Here is a 27,975-nt window from a genome sequence, read left to right on the forward strand (position 1 = left end):
GTGCTCCGCACTGCCCGTCCCGTCCGCGAGGGGAGGTGAGTGCGGCACGCCGGGAGCCGTAGTCCTGCGGCGCGGCGGGCGGGCTGAGGGGCGGGGGCCGCTTCCCTTCCTTCCCCAGAGGTGCGGAGGCCGCTCCGCACGCGCGAGGGCCGCGGCGCCTCCTCTGGGCGTTCTCTTCTCCTCCGCTCGCCGCCAGCTGAGGCGGCGCGGCCTGGCCTGGCCCGATCCCCATGCTCGTGGCGGCCGCAGAGCGGTGGGAGCCGGCAGCGCCGCCGCGATGGAGGAGTGACCGGGAAGGTAACGGCGGGGGAACGGGGAAGGGGCACGGCACGCGGCGTGCGGTGGCTCAGCCCGGGGAGGACCGCGCCTCCCCGGCCGCTGGCGGGGGCCGCGGCGCCTCTGCAGCGGGGAAGGGGCGATGCGAGCGCCTGCGGGCGTCGCCGCTGAGGTGGTGGGGTCCCTCCGGTGACCCGGTTCCAGTCAGGCCGACGCCGCCTCCTCCGCAGATGTGAGGCTGAGGAAGGGGGTTCCCCGCAGCCTCCGCGCCCGCCCTCACCCCTGTGCTGGGGGTGCCGCAGTCGGCCGGCCCCCGCCGGGCGTCACGTCTGTGAGGGAGACGGTAGGAGCCCCGAAAAATGTGGAGCTTTCTGATGTGCTCTGTAGCTTGCGGCGCGGTTGTATTCGTGTGCTGCCGGGGCTGCCTCGGTGACCGTCCTCCGGTATGGCTCGGGTGGGGGAAGGAAGTAACCGCAAGCTCTTGGACTGCAGCAACGTGAGGGGAGGAACCTCCCCGCACCTCCATATTCCGCTGCTTTCGGCGTGCTTCGGCACGGAGGTCCCCGGTGTCCCACCGGAGGAGGAGGAGGAGGAGGAGGAGTGCTTTGTCACTCCGCAGCGGCCCCGGGAAGGCGCTGAGGGGGGTAAGTTGCAGCCCCGGTGTGTGGCTGCAGTGGGGTGTGGGTGCCCGCCTCGGCTGAGCCCCGCAGCGGTGTGGGCTCTGCAGGGAGAGCAGGCTGCGCTGTTTGACCAAGCCTTGGCGGTGGGGGAGGGCAACAAGGGCCATGCTCCTCGCAGGGAATTCCCGAACAGTAAGAATGTGCCTGACATGAAGACCTGTTGTGTCACTTCCAGAAAGAAAAACTTCCTAGTCCAGTTGAGAAGTTCTCAAAGTAGCTATAATTACACAGCTGTTCGTTTTGGCCACATTAGGTCAGTGTAAAGGTCTAGAGCCTAAGAGTCTGGAGGTATGCTCAAGATTTGCAGCAAACAAAACCGTTTGAAAAAGAATGTGAAAGTTAAATTTTTGCTGTCTGTGTTTCATTACAGAGAAAACTTGAGGGAATTAAAATGAAGCATGTTGCTGGCTCCCATTGTGCTATCACAGTCTTGTAAATGCCTAGAATGAGTGCTGTAAATGAAGTATTCTTTAATTACTAATTGTTCCTGTGATTAGCATCTGTGGTTAAAATGCTCTGAATGCTTTCATTATTAGGGGGTATCCGGGCCCAAATAACACACCTTTGACCATGTTAGCATTGTTAAACTGGGCTGTCTTCCCTACCTGAAGTGTGGCTATATTTTTGTGCTATATTTTTGTGCTTTCCTGTATGAAAGCAGCCTCTACTGTTAAATGCATTTATACGTATTTAATATATGAAAGGGAATAAACTATTCTGATGAAAGATACGTGTACCTGTATGACTTCACTGTTAAGGAACTGCACCCTCCTAATTATAGTCAGATCACTTTACCACCCAGCACAGTGTACTGCTTGACAAAAAAGTATCTCTAGGTAAATAAGACAATACTTTCTACACAGTTGCATATTAGCTTACTTTTTTATAAATAAAACTTGCTTTCACAACATACTTGATGTTACAGCTGAGTATATGTTGGAATGAATTTTGCAAACTGTAAGTGCTTTTAAAATTGCAGTTCAGTTTTGCTTTTAAAGGGTAGCTGGCTGGTAAAATAGATTTGTGGTACAAAATCTACCCGCTTAACTGAAAACACACAGCATGAGAAGCTGTTTTGTTAGCTTTCTCCAAAGGCTTATTCAAATAGTCCATCTTGTTAATTGTCTTCCAGAGTTGGCTACTCAAGCTGAAACTCTTAGAAAAGGATATATGGTAGAAAATGGAATTTTAAATATGCTCATGTAGCATATACAAATTAGTAGAAGTGGTTGGTATTGCTATTAGCTGAGCAAGTGAAGAGAATACATATCTGAGCCAGGTTATTTTTAATAGTTAAACTTGTCACCCAGCTGTAGAAGATTGCTACCTTTTGGGCAGATAATGTAGTGATATCAGCAGGGAAATATGCCAGAAATATGCTTCTGTGTATTAGTTTGATTTGCATAACTCTGGACCAGAGCCTAATCAAAAGATGCTGTTAAAAAAAAAAAAAAAAAAAAAAATCTTAATTTTCCCTGCAGCGTTTTACCCGTGTTTTAGTCTGGTTTGGATGTTGGTTACGGGGAAAACAAGCTGGGGACGCACAGGGAGACGACTCAGCAGAGCAATTTTAATCCCTAAAGGTTCTGACCCTGAGCGGGATTGCTCTGTGTCGTAAGGCAGTGCGTGAAGCTTGTTTTGCCACGAGTCATTGCTTTGTTCCAGACTTTCTGGTTTCTATATTGCTGCAACCTGCAATTTTTTTTTTTTTTGGTACAAACTCAATTTTACTTACTGAATTGCTTTTCATGATATGTTTTGTTATAGTGTGTTCTGTAACGAGATTTCTAGAAATGCCTTTGTGTTACTATGTTAAGTTTTGGGCTCCCTTTTCAGGCCTGTTTGCTTTTCAGATGTCGCTGTGCCACCTTTCTTCCAGTGGGGGAGGGTGAACAGTGGAACGTGCACAAGACACGCAATACTAAGAAATCAGAAGTTCTACCTATAGGCATGTAGGCAGCTTCAAACCACAGCTCCTTTGTATTTCATCTCTTCCTCTTGTCTATTTTCCTTTCCCCTGCCTCCTACATGCTTATGTAACAGGGCCTTATTTCAGGCCTAATTGCTATGTTATCATGAGGGGGGAGGGCTTTGAAAGATAGATGAAGTTTTGTCCCTTCTTGCTGTTTAACAGCATCCTAATGTTTGACAATGATGCTTGTAGATCTGTCTAGCTTGCTGGTTAACTTTACACTGGATTTTCTAAATAAAAATCATTGCTAGTAAATCAGCACCCATTAGTAGGAACAGAGACCTTTGTTAACAACTCAGTGTGATGTATTTTGTGGTTAATTTCTAAGACACTTCTCTTGAGTGCGCTTGCTGTGGAAGAAAGACCTCCTAATGGCTTTGCTCCTCTAGGGGAAATATTTCATAAGTGGGTTTATGAAGCAACTTAACAATATTAGAGATGAGTACAGTTTTGGGTTTGGTTTTTTTTGCAGTTGAAAAGTTTGTGGTGGGGAAAAAAATACAGTGGTTCTGTCATTTAAGTAGCAAATTTATGCTTATGTCATATCTTGCTGAAATCTTCTCTGCATACTTGAAATTGGAGTTCAAGCCTTTCAGTTGAATAGTACACATTGTGCCATTTCATTGTTAATGAAGATATTGGCTCTTTTCGAAATAACTGAAATATATGGACACTTCAAATTTTCCTTATTCAGTAAGTAGGATAGTACTGTTAGAAGTTGATTACAGGACTTAGAATTCTGATGTCTGTATCAGAAGTATGCACATTTATGTTTTGGTGTAGTACGTACTATGTGTTTGAGGTTTGTTGGCAAACTTCTGTGTTGTTGCTGTCCTGCTTTTAAATTTTGTTGTTCTGCTGAACAAATAAATTTTCTCTTTCTCTATTTGCAGATGATGGTAGTTTCTCCTTTAGAAGAAGTGGGCAAACCAATTAGGAGTAGGAAAGAAAGAGTATAGCAGTAGAGATGGATGAGCAAGCCCTTTTAGGGCTAAACCCAAATGCTGATGCGGACTTCAGACAAAGAGTATGTAATTAACTTGCGTATTTCTCTAATATTGGGGGTGCTGTTTCAGTGCAAAAGCCTTGGGAGGGTGTGTGGGAGTTTGGGTTGGGGTTTTTTTTTTTGTTAACCTGTACATAGGGTTCGTGGTGGCAAGTACAAAACAAAGTCATGTCACAAACATGTAAACTGAAGGTTGTGTATGTCACTAATTCTCCAAAATTACACTTGACATGCATAGAATTTATTTTTCTAGGCTCTGAGTTTTTAAATCTTTTCAATTTTTTGTACTTGTTGCTCAGCTCCTTACCCAGATTCCTACGGAATGAAAAGCAGCCACTGAAAACAATGAGTTGTTTGCAATTGTTCTCTTAGTTCTTAGATTAATTTTTTTTTTATTTTCATGGAGTACCTATCTTTACTGTCTTTCATAGAAATGTATATTTTTAATTGTAGTGAAGCTTGTATTAATAGCATAGAGTAGGTTAAGAAAGTAATCAGGGTATGTGGGTAACAGTTATTTCATAAGAGATGCTCCTATGAAAAGGCATTACAACTTATATAACTATTCGGTGAGTAAGTATTTCTGCTTGCTGATTGATTATCAAGTTGATTCAACTGCCTACAAGATAACCTCCAGTAAATCCTTTCAGAAATGAAGGTGTTAATACCTTGGGTTTGTGTTCATAAAGCAAATCCTGGAATGTGTAAGAAAGCTAAAACTGTAGTTTGATGTAGCATAGTATTGCTAAGTAGCCTGTTAAATATGTTGGTTCTGGGTATTTGTCCTTTATGAAAACATGCATATAGCTAAGATCTTTACTGTTCTGTTACTAGAATATCACTATAAAATTTGAAGCTTACAAATTTAATGACCTTTAATGATGCGGTCTGCCTAATTTTGAAATATTTTATAGTAAAAGGTTACTTTTCTTTTCACGAATCTTGTAAGATGTAACGTATAAAGGAAGTACAAAACAATTTCTAGTAAAGCTATTCAGTATAAGGAAGATACCAGTGCTATCCACAGGAAGTGAATTCTTGTTTTAAGAACTTATTTCAACTCACTGAGTAATTACTTTGGGAAATTACTTTGGAGAAGGGAAACAATTATGAATTAATGTAAAAAAATAATCAAAACAAAATGGAAAACGAACAAACCCCAAAAAACCAACCAAACAGAAAACCTCTCACAGCCAAAAATAACCCTTGAATACAATGCATTCGTAGAATTGAAATAATGTTGTTAATCTAATCTCCGTTTCGAGTTACTTTACTGTTTTGTGTAACAGGCCACACTAAATCTCAAAGCAACTAGATCAAGTGAACCATTTCTAAAGCTATTTAGAAGTTCTGATAAGCAACTCAATTATATCAATTTGGTAGAAGTTTTTTACAGTGTCTGTAATAGATTCAAAAACTGACAGTTGCCAGGTGATCAGTGTTTGAATGTTTCTTGAGCTTGAGGTGTCAAATGCAGCCAAAGTGGTGCAACAAAAATAGTGAATTGTTTTCAGTGAAAAATCGAGATCACTTTCTTTTAGAATTTGTGGAACAAATTTTAGCATGGAGTTGAACTTACAGCTCTTCCTCTCTTACGCTCTTGTGTTATGGTAATTATGGAGGCATATATATAGTTGGATGTATATATATGTTGGGGGATTTTTGAAGGAAAGTTGTTTAAATGTGAGTCTAAGTGTGAATGAGATGTCTTGCTGTGTTTGGTTTGTTCTCTTTCTAAATGAAACTTACTTGGATGTTTGCAGGCACTAGCCTACTTCGAGCAGCTGAAGGTATCTCAGGATGCTTGGCAGGTCTGTGCGGAAGCGTTGGCTCAGAATGTGTACAGGTAATTTAGATAAGAATCACTGGGGTTTTTTCATTACTAATATGTTTGGGTCTGGTTTTAGCTCTGTAGCATAATAGACAAACTAAATTGCTGAAAGTTAATTAATGAAAGTCTTCATACTATTTTTAGTGTCCTGGTTGGTCTGTGGCCTCTGTATAATGCGTTTCACAGAAAAGCAATGTATAAATGAAACTCTCCATTTAGTAACGACTGTTGCTTTGTGAAATCCAGGGAAAAAGAAGAAGATCTAGGGGAAAAGAGTGCTGAGAAATTCCCATTGTGAGACTATAGACTTTGTATGCAGTAATCTCAGTAGTTCCTTGCCCCTGTTCTATGCCTGTATTTTAGGCCATCTAATTTTTCAAGATGCGGAGTATATAGTCACCACTATTTCTGCACAAAGTTGTGTATTTACATCTTAAATATTAGGTTGTTGCTGTATCACAGAGTAATTCAGGTTGGAAGATGACTGAAGGAAGTATATCCCTGCATAACAACAGTGATTTATAGTGAATACTTTTTTTTGTAAATGATTTATCAAACCTGACTCCAACAGAATATGCAGTAATTAACAAAACCACACAAGATTTGAAAACGGCATTTTATAGTCTTTATCAATATACATTATGATTGTTTTAACTTTTAGGTAAGATAAAAAGTTTGTGTAGGTTTTATAGCATGTGGAATGACCCTTCCTAATCTATGTCTCAGTCTTTAGCTTTGCTCTTTAAGCCACAATGTACATCTTTGTGTACTAATGTGTACTTAGTGTACTAATTGACCCAGAATCTATTATTGAAGCCTGACAGAATTTTATAAAGGCGGGATACAATAGATATTGTTGTTTTGTGCATTCACTACTGAAAACAAAGCATGATAAATTGGTGGCTATATAAAAAATATTATGAAATCAAACAAATATTAGTTTAACAGTTGTTCATTTTTACCAAATGAATTGCTTGAGTAGTTGTCACTTTTCCTTTGAAGTACTAGCAGTAGCATTTTTCTCTGCTGCACAGTAATTCTTCGTTTGCCAAAGGGTGACCTGGATGTAATGTTTGAGGAATATTTTTTTCTTCCCAGAGAAATGTACTGTATTGCCCTCAGTAACAGAATTTTCTTTTCTAGTGATGATCACATCAAGTTCTTTTGTTTTCAAGTTCTGGAACATCAAGTTAAGTTCAAGTGAGTGATCTTTCTTGACATCAGCCATATCCATCCATTTAATTTTCCCTTTTTATTCGGCTTGCAATGAAACTTAAAATAATGTGTGTTGTCTCTGTGTGGTTGATGAGGTGGCTTTAATCCCGTCCAGAGGACTTTCTTGAACTTTTTTTCCTGGGAGAAGAATAGTTGCATTTTGAGCAACATGCTCTAGTCTAACACCTGCGTGTGCCCCAACACAGACCTAATTACCAAGGATTGCTTGAAACTTGCTTAGCTGTTCCTTTCTGGAGATTCAAGCCTTACTCTGTACTCTCACTGATTTTTGCAGAAAAGAGTCCTGCAAGCAGCAGCCTTGCTCAGTAGAGAGTCCTGGACTTCAAACAAAGCCCTATTCATTCAGTAACCATGGCAGAGATGTTGAGAAAGTAGTCTTTTTACTGAGTGGTGTTTTCACAGAGTCATAATTTTAAGAAAAAACACTTTGAAAGTTTAATTGCACATAAATGTATTTTTCCACACTTTGGGCTCCTTTGGTTTGGACTTGAATATCATGGCAGAAGTGTCTGCCTCTTGGAATAGCATCATGACTGGTTGCAGTACACTGAACGCTGGGGTCGGGCTTTAGATCGGAATAAGATTTCTTTTGCAACTGATTTTCACCATTATGTATGAGAGCAAAAATGAAAGACTTAACTTTCTGTGATTTTTGTTTACCTGATTTTACCTCACTGTCTATCTTCCTGTGCTTGTTCCACTCATGTCACCTGCTTCCTACAGTATGCTTTTCTCCTGCTGCCCAGGAAGCTCAGCGTTTTCAGTGGGGTTGCTTTTTTCTTCTTAATGAATAGTTACTTGTGACAGGTACAGCGGAGTCGCATTCAGCAGTCATTCCTGTTAAAGACTGTAGCAAACCTGTAGCTGGCGCTGTTGCAGGGAGAGTGTTCTCAGCTTACCTAGTCCTGGGAAGGAACATGTTCTGTAGGTGGTATTTTAGGTGGGCTCAGTATAATGTCAAATTTTGCCAAGGCTTTATGTGTGATGTAAAGCAGAATTACTTTTTTGCTTTTTTATTTTGACATATGTCTGATAAGTGTACTGTAGGTCAGCTCAGTGAAGGACTTCCTTGTGCTCACCATCAACAGCCTTAAACATGTAGTAAACAAGTTTGAGCTTATACAGATGTGTCTTCCTTTTCCCCATTGGCTTTTTGTCAAATTTGTGCTTTTATCGTGGTCGTAAGTCCTGTCCCTGATAGAACAGCCTTCCTACAAAATTTCAAGCCTCAAAACATAATCCATTAATACGGGCAAAATGTTGGGGTTTTTTCCTTATTTTTGTCTGTTACTCAAAATCTTAACATAAAAATATCTGTGTAAATTCCTTTTGTAGGAACCTTTCACTTACGTTAATGTGCAGTATTATGTGCAATATTAAGAGGTTTTGCCTTACTGAATGTTGCACTTGTCATGAAGCAGTTGTATTTTGATCTCATTATGCTTTGTTTCAGATACTCTGAACTTACTGAAGTCCAGCAACAGCTAATTAGGGAAACACTCATAACATGGCTGCAAGCACAGGTAAATATGGCGCTTCACAGCAGTCTTGAACAGTAGGCTTATTAGTAGGCTAACATAAAGTGTTGAGTGTGGGCTAAATGTTTAATCTGTCATTTGAGTTTAAAGATGGCTTCCTGAAGATATATGGTATCTGGTGGTTAAAAGCTTTTAACATGCCAATCTTTGTTAGAAATTGTTTAAATTGTTTTGTCTGTGCTTGAACTTATTACTAAATATATAACTTTTATGCCAGATGATTGTGGTTTAATCAGTTATGTGAAATAAGGATTATTAAAAGTTTCCCTTTAGAGAGAGGTACACCTGATACTCCTGAGTGTTTGGAGGAGGAGCAGTAATTCTGTTTTTAAGACCCTCCTAGCCTAACTCCTGTCTACTTAGAATACTAGCAGATATTTATGAATAAACAGCATCACTCCTCTGTTAATACTATGGCAGAGTATTGGCTACTTTTGTTTAATTAGTTACTGTAGCCAAACATGTAATATCAGTGGGACCCAGCAGTTTGTAATCAGCAGAACTATCAAGTGGGTTTATCCAAGCTTTTGCTTGTACTTGCCATTATCTAGTTATCGTTCTGCACTGGAAATTAACAGTTGCTTTATTTGTAGAAAATTTATCTATAGGAAGTGGAATATAATACAACTTGAAAAAGAAGAGGTCATTGTGAAGTGGATTAAGTTGCTGTTCATTTATCTTTGTTCCGTTTAGGAGGAGTTCATAGAAAAGGGAAAGGAAAGAGAGGGGGAGATTTAATGACATTTTTATTATTCCCAGCCCTGTCTCAACCTCCCAGTGAGCTTAGATTTAGAAACTTCCTTTACTATTCTTAAAGCTAACATCTAACATAGACACAAGCTAGCTACGAGAGGGTTGTACCTTGTTTTCTGTAAGTTCCTGCTTACTTCTTTCACCAAACTGTCAAATCAGCTTTTAGGCTTTCAATAGTACACTTAATGTCTTGGTACTGAATGAAGGGCTTAGGACTCTATCACCCAGAGAGAATGTCTTCCATTTCGTTACAGTTTAGGTAAATTTTCTTCAAAATCCCTGGAAAGGTAAGGCTTTTTATTAATATTAGCCAGGAAGAGAGGTAATGCATTAATCACTACAGAGGACAACAGCATATATGATTCTTCTCTAATGTAGTAAGAATATACGAATAAAATATCTTGTTTCTACCAGATGCTGAATCCCCAGCCTGAGAAGACTTTTATTCGCAACAAAGCAGCACAAGTCTTTGCATTGCTTTTTGTTACTGAATATCTCACAAAATGGCCCAAGTTTTTCTTTGATATTCTATCAGTAGTTGACCTTAATCCACGAGGTGTGGACATGTACCTCAGAATCCTGATGGCTGTTGATGCTGAGCTGGTAGACCGGGATGTTGTTCATACATCAGAGGCAAGTCATTATTTTGCATGAACTTTTTTTAAATTTCAAAAAACGTTCTCTTACTTTAATTAGAGCTGAAGGCTTGCAGAGATGTTATTTGTTTCCTATGGCAACTCTGCCTTAGAAATATTAGGTGGTTTAGATCCAAAAGCCATATGTTGTTTAATGCTTTTTATTATTTCATACTTTTCAATTAATGTATTTTTTGCTTGGAAAGCTAGCAGGCTACCTAATGGACCTAATTAGTTAGCCGATTTAATGTTAGACTTTCTCATTTTTAAATGTTAATTCCTTCTAATGCCTGTTTTAAGGAGTCCTAATATCGAAAATCCATTTATTGACTGAGAGGACTTTTCCCCTTTGTCTGCCTTTCTTCAGTATTTGGGCATTATGGTATTAAAAAAGAGTGAAAATTAGGGTATTTTGGTTTTATTTCTTGCAGGGAAAATAAAGTGCTCTCTTTGGGTTTCTGATTTATTTATCTTGCTAGGACAAGTAGTGTCTGGTAGTGGATACAAAAATGCTACTAATTTGACAAGATACTAATCAATGACAAGACTGATTTATCCTTTTTCTGTATTGATAGGAGGCTCGTAGGAATACCTTATTAAAAGATACTATGAGGGAACAGTGCATTCCAAGTTTGGTGGAATCATGGTACCAAATCTTACAAAACTATCAATATAATAACTCAGAGTTGACGTGCCAGTGCCTTGAAGTAGTTGGAGCTTATGTATCCTGGATAGATTTGAGCCTGATAGCCAATGAAAGGTAAGGGGGTTTTGACAGAATGTGTTTGCAAGAATAAGCTCAATAGCATGCTGACTGTATTTCTGAAACAGAATTCATACTCATCTTTGAAAAAGAAGGTCAATTATATATAAATCTTTGGAGTTGGGGGGTTTTTAGTAGAGTGATTTACTTTGCAAGCCAAGCTGATAAAATGGCCAAAATGGACACTACACAGTTTGCTCCTTAAAATGTGGAAAATGCTGAGTTTAGTCAGTGCAATAGACTTTAGAACTGTCTTACAAAAAGAAACTATTGTATATAGACACGCAAATAATACAAAGCTTCTGTACAATGCTACTGTATACATATAAAAATAAACTTTTGTTTTTCCTCTGAAGGTTTATAAATATGCTGCTAGGTCACATGTCTGTGGAAGTTCTACGGGAAGAAGCTTGTGATTGTTTGTTTGAAATTGTAAATAAGGGAATGGACCCAATTGATAAAACAAAATTGGTTGAATCTTTATGTCAAGTATTGCAGTCTGCTGGCCTCTTCAGTATTGATCAGGTTTGTATATCGATTTTTACAGTAGGAACGAGTCATAGGTTTCCAATAGTTCTTAAATAAGCAAATGAAAAATAAACGAAGTCCACAGATTAGGGGGAATTAGTTGTGCTTCTGCATCAAAGCTAAATACTCCTTAGAGTTTTCTCATACTTAACAGCTTGTTCTTAATATTCCTTATTCATTAAAACACACTGCATTTCTTTTGTCCTCAGCATGAGTGTTTTATTTTAGCAGCGAGGTATTGTAGAACTCCTCTGTTCCTCTTCCAAAGCATGTTGTGCTTACTGTTAATACCGCTCCTGTGTTTCATTACCTTGAATCTTCTCTTTTGAATTATTCTGTAGTAGGTATTGGAGCCAAAGTAAAGTTGTTAGGTTTTTCTTTTTTTAGGGTAAGACATTAGGTCAGCTGTGCATAATTAGGTAGGGGAGAGATCTTTCTTAAGGGCACGTATGCTGTTCCGCATGTCTGCACCATCAGATGTGAGGGTTGAAATTCTTATCTGTAAGCTGGAAAAGTACACCTAACTAACCAAACACACATTCGCTGGCTGTTGCAGTGTTTAAGGAACAGCTGTTTGCTACCTGCCGTCGAGAAAGAGGAACCAGTCCTTATGAAGCTCTAGTCCTTAGACTGCAATACAATTATCTCTTCATTTTGAAGCCTTTGTCAAATCTGTATTCCTACTAAAACTCAGAAAATGTGCATTTATCAGTTCAGGAGGTGTTCCTCTCAAAATCTTACCTCAGTCTTCCTGAAGAAGACTTGTTATTCTTCTGCTTTTGTACAGTTATGGCAGGAAGCAAAGCATCTGTTTGGGATGAGTGGTCTAGGGGTATTTATCAATTATGATCAATACATTTCTGCAAAAGCAAGCCATAGATATTTAATATTAACCCACTCTTACAGGCAGTACTAAATGTTACTCATTATCAGTATTTCTAAAGTGAGCTACAGCTGTTAATTCTTTGAAGTTTTCCTGTAGAATGTTTTTCCTCTTATACAGCCTAAAACTTATGATAGGTATGTGCTGCTGCTTTTATTTTGAACCTGCTTCTTGCTGTAAAGTACAAAGAGAAACAAACTAATCTGAAGAGATGAAGCAAGCTACTGTTGTATAATGGACAGCCAAACCTGGCATTGCTTTAATTTTTCTCTGTTCCCTGGGAAAATGAATCAGGCAATTGCACTTTCCATCTAGGAGACAAATGTTGGTTTTGCTTCTACGTACCGTACGTGGGTAGTAGAGCCTTGAAATCTCATGCCATTTAAACATGAGCTCTGTTAAGTACTTTAATCAGATGTCTTTTCTTGCAGGAAGATGATGTGGATTTTCTGGCCAGATTTTCTAAGCTGGTCAATGGAATGGGGCAAGCATTAATAGCTAGTTGGACTAAACTGATAAAAAATGGTGATATGAAAAGTGCTCAAGACACTCTGCAAGCTATTGAAGCGAAAGTGGCCCTAATGTTGCAACTGCTAATTCACGAAGATGATGACATCTCATCAAATATCATTGGCTTTTGTTATGACTACCTTCATATCTTGAAACAAGTAAATAAGTCTGGTTTCAATTTAACATCACTTGACATATGATTTAGTTTGATTTTTGTGGGAATATATGAATCTCATACGATGTGCAAGCTGACTTGCAAAATGGGGGGGCACTAATTAGTAAATCAGTATCTGTGCTCATGCTGTTTTTGTAGTTTTTAGAAATCTGAAGATTAAATCTTGTGTAAAGTGGCTTAAAAAGTGGCTAAGAAAGAAGGCTGTTAGCAGCAAACTGTCTTTTCCTGTCAGACAGTAATAGAGGAGTTACTATGCAAAAAATAACACTTGAAATTTATTTTACAGCTTTCTGCACTTTCAGACCAACAAAAAGCTAACGTAGAAGTAAGTATTTTCTTTTTACTACAAATTCTTCTTTTTGGGAACACATTGGGTCAGAATACTTATTTTGCTGAAACAAATTATGTTTTATTTATATGTTTTAAAATGTGCATGTGACAATAATTAAAAGGGAAGACTTAAAAGTAAGGACAGTATGTTCCATCTTTTGCTAACTAACTACAGCTGTTTCCTTAAATAGTAAACCTATATCGAATTGTGTATGAAGATGAAAGCTATTTTAGAGCTGGTCTTTCCAAGCAACCTTTAAGCGTATGTTGGTAAACTCCTGTGCTGTTGATAGAATGTTCTTTAGAATGTTCTTAAATTGAGATAGAAGAGAGAAGAGGTTTGTGTTTTGGGATGGGGGGTTTGGGGGGATTTTTTTTGTTTGTTTTTTTTTTTTTTTTTTTTTTTTTGTTGGTTTTTTTTTTTTTGTTTCTTTTTCTATCTCTCCCTGAAGCTTTGTATTTTTATTAAAACCTGCCCTAGACTGAAAGGATTGGAAGTAGTATGGGAAGGGTTTTCATAAAATTCAACCCTTGATAGTATAAGTTAAGCTTCCTAAAGAAGCTTACAACAGTTGTACTCATTATGAGCAGTTATATGTTAAGCATTACATTAAACTGTACATTAAGCTTAAGTTTATATGCTTGAGTTTATACATAAGCTTAAGTTAATAGATAAAGCTTTAAGCTTAATAAATAAGGTTTATGTCCAGTTTCAGAGGTAGTAAACTTGTTTTTTTCAGCACAGTCTTTTTTTGATTTCTTTTCTCTGTGAGCCTTCTGCACCGATATGGATGTACTAATTTAGATGTTGAACTGGTTAGATTGGTGCAGGTATTTTGTAACTTCATACAGCTGACAGCTGTGATTCCTTTTCTGTGCAAAGAAAGCTGAATTCTATACCTGTTCTAACATGAAAAGTTGAATTTGGATAACTGGTCTAGATTATTTTGATTTGGTTTTGTCTAATGTCTCTTTAAATTGGATGAGGTAACACAGTAAGAGAGGTTTTATAACATCACTAAATCTTTTTACTTTTGTTACCAAGTCTCCCTTATTCTTATAACTGGATCAAATCCAATTCCTACTGCAGTGCACTTAGGCCACTTAAAATTTGAATGTATCACTGCCCTGAAATCCGTTGTTCTGTTAAACTTGCTTTCATACCGAAGAACTTTGAGCTGTAATTATTTCTTAATTTTACTGAGCACTTCTTGAGGTTTTGTGTTAAACTGAGAAGCAATCATACCAATCTTTCTTCTTTTATCCAACTCATAATAAGAAAGTGTTTGGAAATAGTCTAAATCTAATTGTTTGCCTCAAGCTTTAAATTGTGTGCTTAGCATGCCTTTACAGTTTTGCACCTAACAAGTCCTCACTTTCAACTATTCATTATTTGAGCAAGAAAAAAGGGATCCTGTTTATCGTGCCTTTGAAGTCCCAAAGTTTTTTCTCATCAGCAAGATCACATTTTAATTCTTAGCGATAGGTGTTTAAGCATTTCTGGCTACAAGCATATCACATTAATGTTTTGCAGTTATTTTAATTCTTTACTGTCACTTACAGACTTCTTACAGACGATGCTGATACGTTGTGTCAATAGAAAGCCTGATCACATTCTTGCTATTTGACCATGTTCTTCTTCAAAGTATTACAAGTGTCTGTTTCTGCAAGATTACCAAGAATTTCACCTTAGTAACATAAGTTTAACTCATTGGTCCATTTTTGGTGTTAAAGAACTTCAGGTCTTGCACTTGAAATGAAAAATTTGTAATCATGACTTATTAGTCAAAAGTTTTGGGGTTATTTTTTGGTTGGGTTTTTTTTTTTGGTGGGGGGTGTTTTTGTTTTTAATTTCTCTTTTTTTATTATTGGTCTGAAATTTATGGCTCTGCCTTCAGAACCTCCGATACTGGAGGAGAATAGCAAAATGCTAGTCAAGTTCTTGCTTATGTGATCAGTATTTTCATTTGCTGTAGTTATAATAAAAGCTGTTATTAGAATTTAGCCAACATTTAAAAACAAACCCAAAACTAAAACCCCTCAAGTTTGTTTTTTCACGTGGTAGTAGATGTAGGGATGAGGTGCTCTGTGATGCTCATCAAATACCTGTTACAATTCTACCGAATCTTCTCTGATATTCAGTGAACCTCTTCCTTGTAATAGGTATACGGCTATGTCCTGCTCCATTACTTGTTGCTACTTAATACTCTTTTGGACTTCTGCCACTTTATTGTTGTTATAGATATAAAAATGTCCTGCCTCTGATGCAGTTTTAGTTATTCAGAATAGCTTTTTGTCTGTTTGGAATATTTTAGATTTAATACGCATTTTTGTAAGTTCCCCAGAACAACTTCAACTAAAGTGAAAATTAAAATATAATGTATTTTTAAACACTTGTTTTAGCTAACTGTGTTTCAGTCCAATTTCTATCCATTCTGGAAAGCATGAATGGAATTGATTGCTCCATGTGTTTTAAACATTAAATCAGTGCTATAAAAGACTGAACTACTAAATGCTTAGTAAGATCAAGATGATGTATTCAGAGTTTGAGACTTCAGTAGAGGTGAGATCAAGTCTACTTCTGTTTTAGGAACTACAACAGTCTCTACTAAGGTGAAATTGCACATCAGTACTTTTAACTTATCTAACAACATGCTACTGCTGAAAAGGGAAGGTTTGATTTTATTACTCTTGTTTGCTGCTCCTGGCTCTTACCCTTGGACTCTTTGCTAAACCAAATCAGCTTGTTAACCTGTCCCCAGAAAAGAACTTTCAAAGATATTGAGCTATTAGAGAAGTTTAATGTTATGGCTAAGCTCTCCTGCCCCTTCAAATTAGAATCTTGGACAACCTGTTTAGCTTCCTCTGCCTACTTCAGTGATCTTAATTACTGTTTCCAGTGTGAACCACTGGATAGTAGTTTCAGAGACTGAGAGCTCCAAATCATTCATGCTGTTTATCCGGAATGGCATCTGTGTATTGTTTGGATGTAATCCATCTGTTTTAATTTGGACTGTTAATTCTGCTACCTCTCTGAAAATAATAATTCAAATGGGATTTAAAATATTTGTAAATATTTAACACTTGGTTTAAGTTTTTTTTTACTGTAGGATTTTAACTGTTGCTTCTTACCACTTTCTGTTCCATGCTTACAGTTCTGTTTTTGTCTTAGGCAATCATGTTGGCTGTTATGAAGAAGTTGACATATGATGAAGAGTATAACTTTGAAAATGAGGTATTGTGTTATATGAATAAACAGACAATTGCAACTTAAATTATATGTAGTAAAACTTGCTCATGCTTTTAAAGTCCATATTTTTCATAGACTGATTTGAAGGTAGGAAGCAAAGGTCTGTAGGCTGAATCTTTTTCCGATGTGGAAAGCTTTTTTTTAAAAAAAAGCTTTATCCATAAACAGCTTATCCATAGTAAAGGCATATCCAAGCCAGTTCAGTTAACACAATATTTCTGGTTGCATTTGTGCAGAACTATTCGTAGGCAAATATGGCTGTGCTGTTAGCTAAACATAGCTGTTGAGCTGGCTTGTTCAGTGTGAGTTTGTGAGTTTCTTCTGCGCATCACTTCTGTCTTGCAGAAAGATTTGAGAATCATTATGTAATGAAACTCATAAAGAGGTGCTGCTTGACCTACTTCAGATGGTTAGACCTCTGCAAAAATAAGCTAAAGGAGGCGGAAGGTCTTTGATTTCACTTTCCTCCCATGCTTTTATATCTGTCAGCCGGCAATAAGGATTGAACATGTTAGACTTACTTTTGCTGCAGGCTGTTTGGAGAGCTATAGTCTTCAGAAGGTTAACTTAAACTTTATGCAGTCCATCATAAATGTCTGTCAGTTTAATTTTAAAACTAAGCGAGGTGCTGAGAAAGAACGTCTTTGAGGAGTGAGTCAATTTTCAAGAATTGGGTCAATAAGGCTTTGCCAAGAGCATTTTCTTTCTTTTACTTTTGGCTAGTCTTCAGCTTGGAAAGCCTTTTTAATATGTTTCTGGACTGAGTGCAGTGAATCTTAACATATTACAATCAGCCAAAAAAGGAGCCTGCTGTTATGTTGCAAGAGCATAGTGAGCATTATTGAATTCTCTGAGCATGGTATACTGTTCTTGTATGTACATGTTTTTGGTTTAGGTGAACTTGTCTAAAACGGTTGTGGATGAATTTAAACACGAAATGTGGACTTCACTGATGTGAATATTTTGTAGGGTGAAGATGAAGCGATGTTTGTGGAGTACAGAAAACAGCTGAAATTGTTGCTGGACAGACTTGCTCAGGTCTCACCGGAATTACTGTTGGCATCTGTCCGCAGAGTTTTTAACACTACACTTCAGTAAGTTGGGGTTTTTAACTTGTTTACACAATGCCCTCAGCTTTTTTGCCTTTGTAACTGTCAGAGTTTGTAATGAATGTAAGCGTGATGTAGTAAGGTGAAGCTAATTGATGTAAGGAGCTTGTTACAACTTCATGATAAATATAAGTTTGTGTAATCTTTTACTCAGCTGCTTAGAAAAAGCTTTGTTTTTATAACCATAAATGGCAACCTTTTTTCTAGAAGTGTTTGTTGATCTTTGTCGCTTACCTACAGAGCAACAGCTATTTGCACAGGTGTTCACTTTACACCTCAAGGAAATGCTTACGAGATGTGGCAAATAATTTTATGTATTACTACTATCAGAAAACCAAGCTACTACAGACTGATACGATCTTCATATTCTCACTCTAGGAATTGGCAGACTACACGATTTATGGAAGTAGAAGTAGCAATAAGGCTGCTGTATATGTTGGGTGAGGCTCTCCCTGTATCTCATGGTGCTCACTTCTCTGGTGATGTTACAAAAGCTACGGCTTTACAAGACATGATGAGAACGGTAAGCATGTGTGTTGTGGGAGCTGTTTAAAAATGCTAATAAAGACTGGAACATTCCAGTTCAAATGGCTCATCTTAATTACTAGCACATTGCTTACATTGTAGTTTGGTGTTACAAATGGCTAACGTACTAACTTGTTAGTGCTTTTACTTGTAGCTGGTGACTTCTGGTGTTAGTGCCTATCAACATACATCAGTGACCCTGGAATTCTTTGAAACAGTGGTTAGATATGAAAAATTCTTTGCTGTTGAACCTCAACACATTCCAACTGTTCTAGTAAGTTTTATCTAATTTACCTTTTCAACTAGATAAGAATAGATAAGTTCTTTAGACTTAGGAAATGTTCTTATTTTCTGAGAAATTTTTCTCGCTAAGGAGAAATTGTTCCTGAAATTGTTGGATTATCAGCTTTCCCCTCCATTGTTTAGAGATTCTAAGACTGAGATGCTTTTTTGATTGCAGATGGCGTTTTTGGATCACCGTGGTCTTCGCCATACCAGTCCCAAAGTACGAAGTCGAACAGCTTACCTCTTTTCCAGATTTGTGAAGTCTCTTAAGTAAGTAAAGCTGTTAGAAATGTGTCCAAATGGCACTGAATTTACCATACACAGCCCCTCTGTACATCACAGTCGTCACTGAAACAGGTTGGGCTTCACTTGAACTGCAATGAAGTAATACATCAAAACAGTGCTCTAGCAGGGTTGTCCTGTTGTGTGATACTAAGGTAGCAGTGGAAAAATTTGTCACAGAACAACAAAGAACTGGAATACATATGCTTATCTTATTTTGATTAGATGTTAAAACTGATCAACAATGTAAATGTCTGTCCTGCTTTTCCTCAGTGAGTAGAGCTGAGAGTGCATCTGGAGACTCCCAAGAATAACTCTTCCCTGACAGTTTCTGAATATTTACAGAATTTATACTGGTGAAGTTTACTCAGTGTATTAGAGCCCTTCAAACAGTCCTGTCCTGTTGGTGTTATTTCACATGACCGTGAAATAATTTTTATTTAATGTTGAGGCAGGAGACGCTCCAAGATGGTTCAGATTTCAGAAGGATCCTATTTTTCAACTTCTAATGAAAATATTTCACTCAGATGAGTGAGGTTAGTTACGTATGTTAAAAAAAAGGGGGAAAGAAAGAAATGTTTGTTTCCCCACTATGCCATGGCTCTATCTGGCCTACCACGAGCAGCACATCCATCAACCAGATTTTTCTACAACAGTGCTTGTTGACATTTAAAGGGAGTTCTGTGTCGAGAAGGTAGTTTAGTCTCCAGCTTTACAGCTTAAATAAAATACCAGGAAACCTGTAAAAATGCACACGCTTCTGAATAGTGTTATGTACTTGTGTTTTACTTCAGTAAGCAAATGAATCCCTTTATTGAAGATGTTCTGAATAGAATACAAGACCTGCTGGAACTTTCTCCTCCTGTGAGTATTTAGAGCAGGTTTTTGTAATAAATAAGGCTTACACTTACTCATTGCTGTGCCTGAATACTTACTGAATTGCAAGCTTAGTATACAAACATTTAAGCACAAATAACTGTCCTGCTTTTCTGGTGTGAGATCACTGCGTGCTTACATTTGTACCTAATTTTAATAATCTTACGTGGGTTTCTGGGAGCATAGGCTAGAGGTGGGTATATATAGAAGTCTGTCTGAACTGTATAAAAATAGTTGTTCCTTCAGCTATGTTTTTACCTGTACTTGGTGCTTCTACTTAAGGAGGAAGAGAATAAAGCTATTGTAAATGTGCTATAGAGGTTACTTAGGCATGATGAAAGAAATAGTATCTTTAAACTTTGAGAAGACAGCTTTGATAAAGTTCATTTAGTGAATTACACCTGTTATCTTCCATTTTAGGAAAATGGTTACCAGGCTCTGTTAAGCAGTGATGATCAACTTTTTATTTATGAAACAGCTGGAGTATTAATAGTTAACAGCGAATACTCTGCAGAAAGAAAACAGGTTCTAATGAGGAATTTGTTGACTCCACTGATGGAGAAGTTCAAAGTATTGTTAGAAAAACTGATGATGGCACAAGATGAGGACAGACAGATGGCACTGGCTGACTGCCTCAATCATGCTGTTGGGTTTGCTAGGTAGGTACAGCACAGTGACTGTGTGTTTCTGGTTTGGGTAAAAGGGAAATACGAAGCATTGATTGGGAGGAGGGGCCGAGTTTCTACCTGGACTTTCTTGATCTAGAAAAAAATCAGTAGTTTTAAGAATTTGTTATGGTAGCCCAGAAAATGAGTTAAGTCCCCTTGAAAAAAGGCTGCGATGGATGTAGATATGGAGAATACTGAGCAAATTTATAATGAACCAGCATCTGTTCCCTTCCTCAATAAATTGTATGGAGCTATTCTAATCATATGTTGTTCGTAAATTGTTAGAATTTAATTGTCCAAAAACTGCCACAAGTGTGGTGACTTCATATCAAATAACTTGTGTTTATTATTCCATTTTTTTACTCCCATTTCATGAACTGTAATATTCTAGCTTAGAGCATGGGTTTTAAAGCATATGTTGTTTTCTGTGTTACTGCTTTTTCATTGTATTGGAGCATGTGCTTATATAATACTTGGTATATTGCTTTTTCAGCCGAACCAGCAAGGCTTTTAGCAATAAGCAAACTGTAAAACAATGTGGCTGCTCAGAGGTTTATCTGGACTGCTTACAAACATTTTTGCCAGCTCTCAGTTGTCCATTACAAAAGGAAGTTCTGAGAAGTGGTGTCCGCACTTTCCTTCACCGCATGATTATTTGCCTAGAGGAAGAAGTTCTTCCATTCATTCCTTCTGCCTCTGAACACATGCTGAAAGATTGTGAAGCAAAAGATCTTCAAGAATTCATTCCTCTTATAAACCAAATAACAGCTAAGTTTAAGGTATGATACTGCATAAGCTTTTCAGGGTCAAAGTGTTGCTGATCTCTCCTCTTTTTTCTGGTTCCAGTGAAAATAGCTATGTGTTAGAAATTTATCTGACAGTTACTAAGTTATTTCTAAGGCTGCAGGTAAAGAGGTAGATATTTAAAAATAGTCTGTGTAAGGTGAGGAAGGTTAAAAAAAAAAAGTCACAGGAGAAAGGACAAATACCATGTTTAAGTGTAATGTTTAACATTGATACTGTACCATTCTTATTACAACATCTTAATATAAAGATCTTGGCTTCAGTAGTCTCACCTTGAATACTTTCACGGCACAGTAAAGAGAAGATTAAGGATAAAACCTTGCTTAAGCATTAAGAAATGACATGAGATGCCTCTTTCTGGGACTCGGGTGTGGTTGAGTAACACGCTCAGTTTTTCAGTTCATAAGTGTTCAACTAATTTAGTGACTTTACATATATCTCACTGCAAGTAGAACATAAATGACAAGTTTATTCTATAATGCCAGTAATATTTCAGCTCAGGTTTTGGTTTTTTTTTTTTCCGTAAAGCAGTCTTTAAAGACAAGTGCTACAAAATGTGGCCTGCTGCCAGTTGTAACATCTTGGAGATGCATTTTCTGTAACTAAAGTGTATTGTAAAGTGACTTTACAATAGCCTGCCTTGAGATTTCGCGGAATTTGAAAGAGTATCTGAACAGAAGGATGAGAGAGATGCTGAAAAAGCTGCTGTTCCAACTCAGAATGAAACTAGATAGGACTAGATATTTTTGTGCAAAAGACTTGAAATAAGTGCATGTAAGTCAAGATGCTGTAATGTTCATGGTGACCCAACGTGCTGGTTATGAGTAGTTGGTATGTGAAAGTATTAACTAACTTGAAAGGTGAATCAAAGCTGAGAATTGTAACAAGCTCTTAATATTTAATTTTGAAATGTTAGATTTCTGTAACTGTTGGAGTTTATACCCTCTTCTTATCTCCACAGACACAGGTTTCACCTTTTTTGCAACAGATGTTTATGCCATTGCTTCATGCTATTTTTGAGGTGTTGCTTCTTCCAGCAGAAGAAAATGACCAGTCTGCAGCTTTAGAAAAACAAATGTTACGGAGGAGTTACTTTGCTTTTCTGCAGACAGTAACTGGCAGTGGAATGAGTGAAGTTATAGCTAATCAAGGTAAGCAGTTCAGTTTCTTGAAGCATAGAATAGATAGGATAAGCATTAGATGGTTATTCTCATCTAAGTTTTGTCTGCTAAAATCATTAGCCTAATTCCTGTTAAGTACTGTTAACTATGTTAGGGTAGAATGGACTAACGTAAATACAGTATTTGACTCACCTATTGTGCAGGAATTTGGGTTTGTGAAATCCAGCTGTAATAGGCATATTCTTCTGATAGATATTTTTTCTCAGCTTGTGTGATCACTGTATCTATAAGGACAAGAATAGTGTATCCACACTCATGCATCATTGTATTTGAATCAGAGATCATGCAATACGTAAGAGTGTATAGCAATGTTCAGATTTTTGGGCAAGACCGCTCACAGCTGCCAGTATTCATTGTGTTCATTTTCTGAAGGACTATCAGTAACTTCTGTAACTTTTGTCAACAATTTTTTTGTTACTGATCTTGTTATCTGTGGTAGATGACATTATGTAACTTCTTACATATGTAGTTACCAGGCTTTCCTTGCCCTTTGTGGCCAAGTGCAAATTAGCGCTTTTCGTAGCGGGAACTTGAAGTCGAATGTCCAGTTGCTTGATTCTTTAAATAATTCTCTCAGTTTGTATCCCATCAAAATGGCTAGAGACTTGAAAAGCTTTAAAGTGACTATGGTAGGTGGAGCTCAGAATTCCTTCCCCCATCTTAAAGCAATGGTAATACCTGAGGGAAAGGATTTAGACATTCTTGAAAGAGGTACTTGGTAGTTGTGATGGGCAATTCTTTAAAGGAATCAAACAGAAATAAGCATAGATGCAGCACAGAAATTATAAATGATAAAAATATCTTTCCATATATTGGAAGATAAATGAACTATTTCAGTGCTGCTGAGTTTTAATTAACTCTGCCAGGTTTGGGTAGAGAAGAAAAAATTTGCGTTTGTAACCAGGTCAAAGTACCCCCCCTCATGTTGTATGTATTAAAGGCCAGAAGAGCAATTCCAATCTCCAGACTTAAAAAGAAACAAATAAACAAACAAAAATATAACCTAAATAAGAGTTGTCTTGCATCGTAGGGGAAACTTCCCAAAAATATTTGAGATATGTGCAAAAAAGAATATTTTGAAGTTGAAGCATGTCTTCCAGGTCAGTATTTATACAAAATAGTGTAAGAGTACAGAAACTTTTTAGGCTGCAAGTTGAAATGACAAGCCCGTTTTAATGTGTTTAAGGTGCAGAGAATGTGGAGCGTGTGTTGTTTACTGTGATTCAAGGAGCAGTGGATTACCCAGATCCTATTGCACAGAAGACTTGTTTTATTATTCTTTCCAAGTTGGTGGAGCTTTGGGGTAAGGCTGTCTTTCTGTAACTCCTTTGCAGCTGCCACTAACCATGAAGCAGTAATAAAACATGGAATGTTATTTTTCTTTTCAGGAGGTAAAGATGGACCAGTAGGTTTTGCAGACTTTGTCTACAAGCATATTGTTCCTGCATGTTTCTTAGCACCTTTGAAGCAAACGTTTGACTTGGCAGATGCCCAGACAGTACTGGTGTGTATTATGGGCGGTTTTTTGCTTTTGTTCTTGTGGGGCAGATTCAAGCAAAGAAACCTATAATGGCCATGCAGTATTGAAGATCGTTGTCTCTCAAAGTTCCTCATGTTTTTTATTGAGGTACCTGGATGATTAATTATTGAGTATTGTGGTACTTCTTTCAGTACTTCACCTACTCACCAAAATCAAGGTAGAGAATCGTACATCTGAGTACTTAACATGGACCTGTATTACTTACTAGTGCTCAGTGAAAATGAAGACACATAGGCGGCTGTTCTTCAGCTCATTTTGGGTTCAGCTGTGAGAAATCTTTCTGGTTAGAGCGGAACAAAAATTGGAAGGTTGAGGCTCAGTTAGTATTGTGTGAGGGGAAAGTGAAGAAATAATAGCATGAACTAGCCCTTGTGTTGGGCCTTATTAGGTTCTTTGGCTTTAAATACTTTATCAATAGACTAATTGAACAGTCTAATGTTATGTATTACATTGCAGGCTTTATCAGAATGTGCAGTGACGTTAAAAACAATTCATCTCAAAAGGGTAAGCTTCATAATACTTTGCAGGGATTAACTCTTGCAGGTTTCTTTCTAGTGCTTTTATCAATTTCTCAAGCTAAGATACCTAATAGGGTGAATTACTATTCTACTCTTACATAAATTAATAGGATGACCACTACCATCCTGTGTAGGGATATAGTAGTTCTACCTCTTGCTAAATTACTAAAAATATTGACACTTCATTAAGGAGAAGAATCTGCTTGCTTGCTTGTTACTGTGTTTAATTGGTCAAGTGGCATCTTTCAGTTTTCAGTGTAGCTCTTTGACATGAAAGAGCAATTAGAGATGTACTATAGAGTACTTCTGTGAAAGCTAAAGGTATCTTTTGATGTGTAGAAGACTAGATTAAGAAACATGGAAGAAAATGGATTTTTGCATTGTCTAGGGACTAAAACGTTATAGTATATTTCCATGTTTAATGGGAAATTAAACAGTTTCTACGTTTGTGTTACTGTTTCCTGCCACACCTTTAACCTGCTGGCTAACTTCTCTGTCAAATGCAAGTAAAAGTCACAACTACACAACAAATGTAAGAAGTTATAAGCTGACAGAGAAGAGATTGTGTTTTAATTGAGGAGAGCTTCTGAGTTTGTTCCTTTCTCCCTAAAAGCAATGAAGAGTTAAATCTGTAGGAAATCAAGCTTTGGTAAATAACTTCCTATTACAAATACTGTTTCTTTTAGCAGTGCAAATACAAATATAAGAAAATGATCTTTTCCCCTCATGTGAACTGTATACCATGTTCTAGTTCTAGGGTAACTTGTATGAATTAATAAAGTCGATTCTCTTTCCCCTGGTATTGGGGTATGTATTGGCTCATGTTAGCATACTACTAGTGTACAGTAATCCTTGTGATGAGAGGTATCTGGTGAATGCAGATAAAGAAAACAAAAACTAATGTGCTGACCAGAACAGACCTGCTTCTCTTAAAGGTTTGGAAGTTCCATTTTATTACTGTTTAGTCCACTGTAGATTACACAGTTGTTACAAGAAGAGAAACATGGTGTTCAGGGGTACTTGGCTACTAAATTTTGCAGTGGGAGTAGTATGGTAAAGCAGTTGGCAGATACTAATTCCCAATTTTTTTTTCCTTTCCTGTGTCAAATAGTGAAATTAGGGCTGCCTTCTTAGTTAACTGACTTTTACAGTTGACATGTCACAAATGCACTGGCTGTATTATATTGTAATTCTTATTTCAGTGCGATTTTCAGTACGTTTTCTGCTATGTAACAAAAAATAGCAAATTGCAGTAGAATCTTTAATGTCAAGGTTGAGAAAGCTTTTTCTTTGCTAACAGCTGAGAATAACATGAGCATTTGGTATTTGGTATGCGTAACTTCTCTGTAAAATAGTCATGTAGACAGCCTGTTTTCAAACTCTTCTTCTGTACCATACAGTACAGGGCTCTGATTTTCCACTTTTGTACAAAAATATACCTGAGAAAATTGTGTACTGCTTTTCTTTAGGGCCCTGAGTGCATTCAGTATCTTCAGCAAGAATATTTGCCTTCTTTGCAAGTAGCTCCTGAGATAATTCAGGTAGGAATTCCTAAAAGAACATTTGGAAAACTTTTTAAGAATCATAAAAGTTAAATGGGAAGAAAACAAATACTGCCAAAGTTAACCTCCTGCCGTCCCTCAGTAAAACTTACTCTGATATTGCATATCAGAATAGGATTAATTTAGCATAAAGAGTAAAGTGACTGCAAGAGTACCTTGGGGGAGGTGAGAAGGGGGGAAATAGTCCAGTGCATGTGACTTTCTACGTCATTTTCCTGCTTTAATTCAAATTTTAACTTGAGGAAAAAGTATCAGAATACTTAAGGGTAATAACTCAAAAGTAAAATGAAGAACACTGAATGTATAGACAGTGTGGTGATAAAGGCTGTATTCAACACTACAAAAATTGAAGCCACAGCACTGGTTCTACTGTCAAAAATGATGTACAACATGAAGTGTAAGGGTTTTATGTGCTTGTTTTGGAGCAGTGTAAGAGGGTTATCAAAGGTGAAACTTTATACCTGACTACTGTTTCAACATGAAGCATTGCTAGCCATATGGTAAGCATCACCATGAAGGAATCGTTAGATGAACACTGACAATTTTAATTGCAGCTAGTTTGGATACTGTGGGCATTGGGTTTGCTGCATCAAGGGACAATTATACTCATTATAAGACATAAACTGTAGAACTTTCAAGTGGCATTAAATATCTGTAAGGATCAAGTATTATCTCTTGCTGGTGCCCCAATGTTTTCTGATTTCAAATTAGAATTTTTTTGAGTGACAGATGTTCTGCTGTAATCTAGAGTCACTTAGTGTGTACATAATACTTCTTAAGCTTAAATATTCATCTGAAGTATTCATTTCAAAGCCACTGAAAGTTACTAGAAAAGTTAAAGGTTTAGAATCTCCTTGATTGCAGTCCTTGTAGGTAGTCCTGTTTCTGTCTACTCAGCTAAAAGCTAATATGACATCCTGTATTTGAAAATAGTTTTTTCACCCCAGAAAGCACTTGGCCTGTGACAGCCTTTTACAGTTTTCTATCTATAATATGCTTTAGTTGCACATTAGGGAAAATACAAACTAATACCAACTGCTTTGTGTACAAGGTATTCTACATGCTCCTAACATATTTCAGGTTCTCTTGTTGCTTCATTTAGTTATTTAGTATTTCTTTATTTTCTCTTACAGGAGTTTTGTCAAGCACTTCAGCAGCCTGATGCTAAAGTTTTTAAAAATTACTTAAAGGTAAAGATTTTTATTTTCCTTTAAATAGCTTTTAATTCCATTTGGATTTCATCATACAATTCAGTCATGGGAGTGACCTGAAGTAAAACTGAAATATTGAAATACTGCATTTATTAAATAGCTTTAACTATAGGGAATCTCCAAGTATAAAAAGCAGTTACTTGGAAAGAAGGAGCAAACACCACCACCACCAAACCTACATCTGTAGAGAATTGTCAGCTCCTAAATAGCTTGATATTCTTGTGGCTTATGTTTAATAGTTGAAATAATTAAAAAGTGATGCTGTAATGGTAAGAATGTGTCAGAATGCTTCGTTTTGAGGGCGTAAGTGTAATCGAGTAGCACAAGTCACATCCTTGAACCCAGTGTGTTAACCAGGATGTTAATCAAAAAAATGAGCTCTGTAAAGCTAATTTATCTTACACCTCAACCATTGCATGTTTTATTTCCTTTGTCTTTAAAATGTTGGGTTTTAATTAACTTTTAACAGGTATTCTTCCAGAGAGCGAAGCCGTAAGGAAAGTACTGGAATCTCATGCACCTGTTTCCATAATCCAGAACTCTGGTTGTTAATTTATAAAAACGCTAACTCTTGTGCCATTCAGACTGGTTTTGGTTTTAAGGAAAGTTGCTTTGTGCTCACATCAGTACATACTTTAGCCTTTCGCAAAAGAGAGAAATGCAAATCCCCCACCTGTGTCTCAAACATGAAGGTATGTGACAACATGAAAAAGTATCTGTATACCTACACAAACTTTTATTATGTATAGGATGATTTAAGCTTATGCTGTAACACACACAGCAATGAAATGACACTTATTTTTGAAATTAAATGTAAAAAAACCCTTCAGACCATAGCAATGGTTATTAAAATGTGTACATTTTTGATACTGAGTAAAATGTTTTCATAAGACATAAAATTCATTTGTTCATGTATGGTGACATGAAAATAAAACAATCAAAGTCATTCTTGTAGATAGTCATTTCATTGAAGTTGTCTTAATGATAAAATATATATATACCTCCTATAAAACAGATTGGTTTAATAAATGATTTCATTTAAAAGTAG

At 37.3% G+C, this 27,975-nt stretch overlaps 1 protein-coding gene across 5 annotated transcripts; it reads left to right on the forward strand.

The window, feature by feature from the left end:
* The first annotated feature begins 16 nt into the window (after window positions 1-16).
* Window positions 17-27,905, forward strand: XPOT (exportin for tRNA). Of its 5 annotated transcripts, none has more exons than XM_030479298.1 (25): window positions 17-35; window positions 3,822-3,955; window positions 5,698-5,780; window positions 6,909-6,965; window positions 8,455-8,524; window positions 9,707-9,925; window positions 10,503-10,687; window positions 11,047-11,215; window positions 12,533-12,769; window positions 13,073-13,111; window positions 16,289-16,351; window positions 17,336-17,460; window positions 17,854-17,998; window positions 18,155-18,274; window positions 18,461-18,555; window positions 19,362-19,431; window positions 19,864-20,102; window positions 20,605-20,890; window positions 21,877-22,066; window positions 23,283-23,399; window positions 23,485-23,600; window positions 24,093-24,140; window positions 25,624-25,695; window positions 26,850-26,906; window positions 27,397-27,905. In XM_030479298.1, exons 2-25 carry the CDS (start codon window positions 3,896-3,898, stop codon window positions 27,421-27,423), a joined length of 2,889 nt encoding a protein of 962 aa, XP_030335158.1. In that variant the 5' UTR covers window positions 17-35; window positions 3,822-3,895; the 3' UTR covers window positions 27,424-27,905. The 5 variants fall into 5 exon arrangements, with proteins under 5 accessions (XP_030335158.1, XP_030335156.1, XP_030335159.1 ...); XM_030479296.1 differs by lacking the exon at window positions 17-35 and adding an exon at window positions 47-297; XM_030479297.1 differs by lacking the exon at window positions 17-35 and adding an exon at window positions 323-619.
* Window positions 27,906-27,975: the final 70 nt, after the last annotated feature.

This window comes from Strigops habroptila, chromosome 3 (assembly GCF_004027225.2).
Source record: "Strigops habroptila isolate Jane chromosome 3, bStrHab1.2.pri, whole genome shotgun sequence".
Taxonomy (NCBI): Eukaryota; Metazoa; Chordata; class Aves; order Psittaciformes; family Psittacidae; genus Strigops; species Strigops habroptila.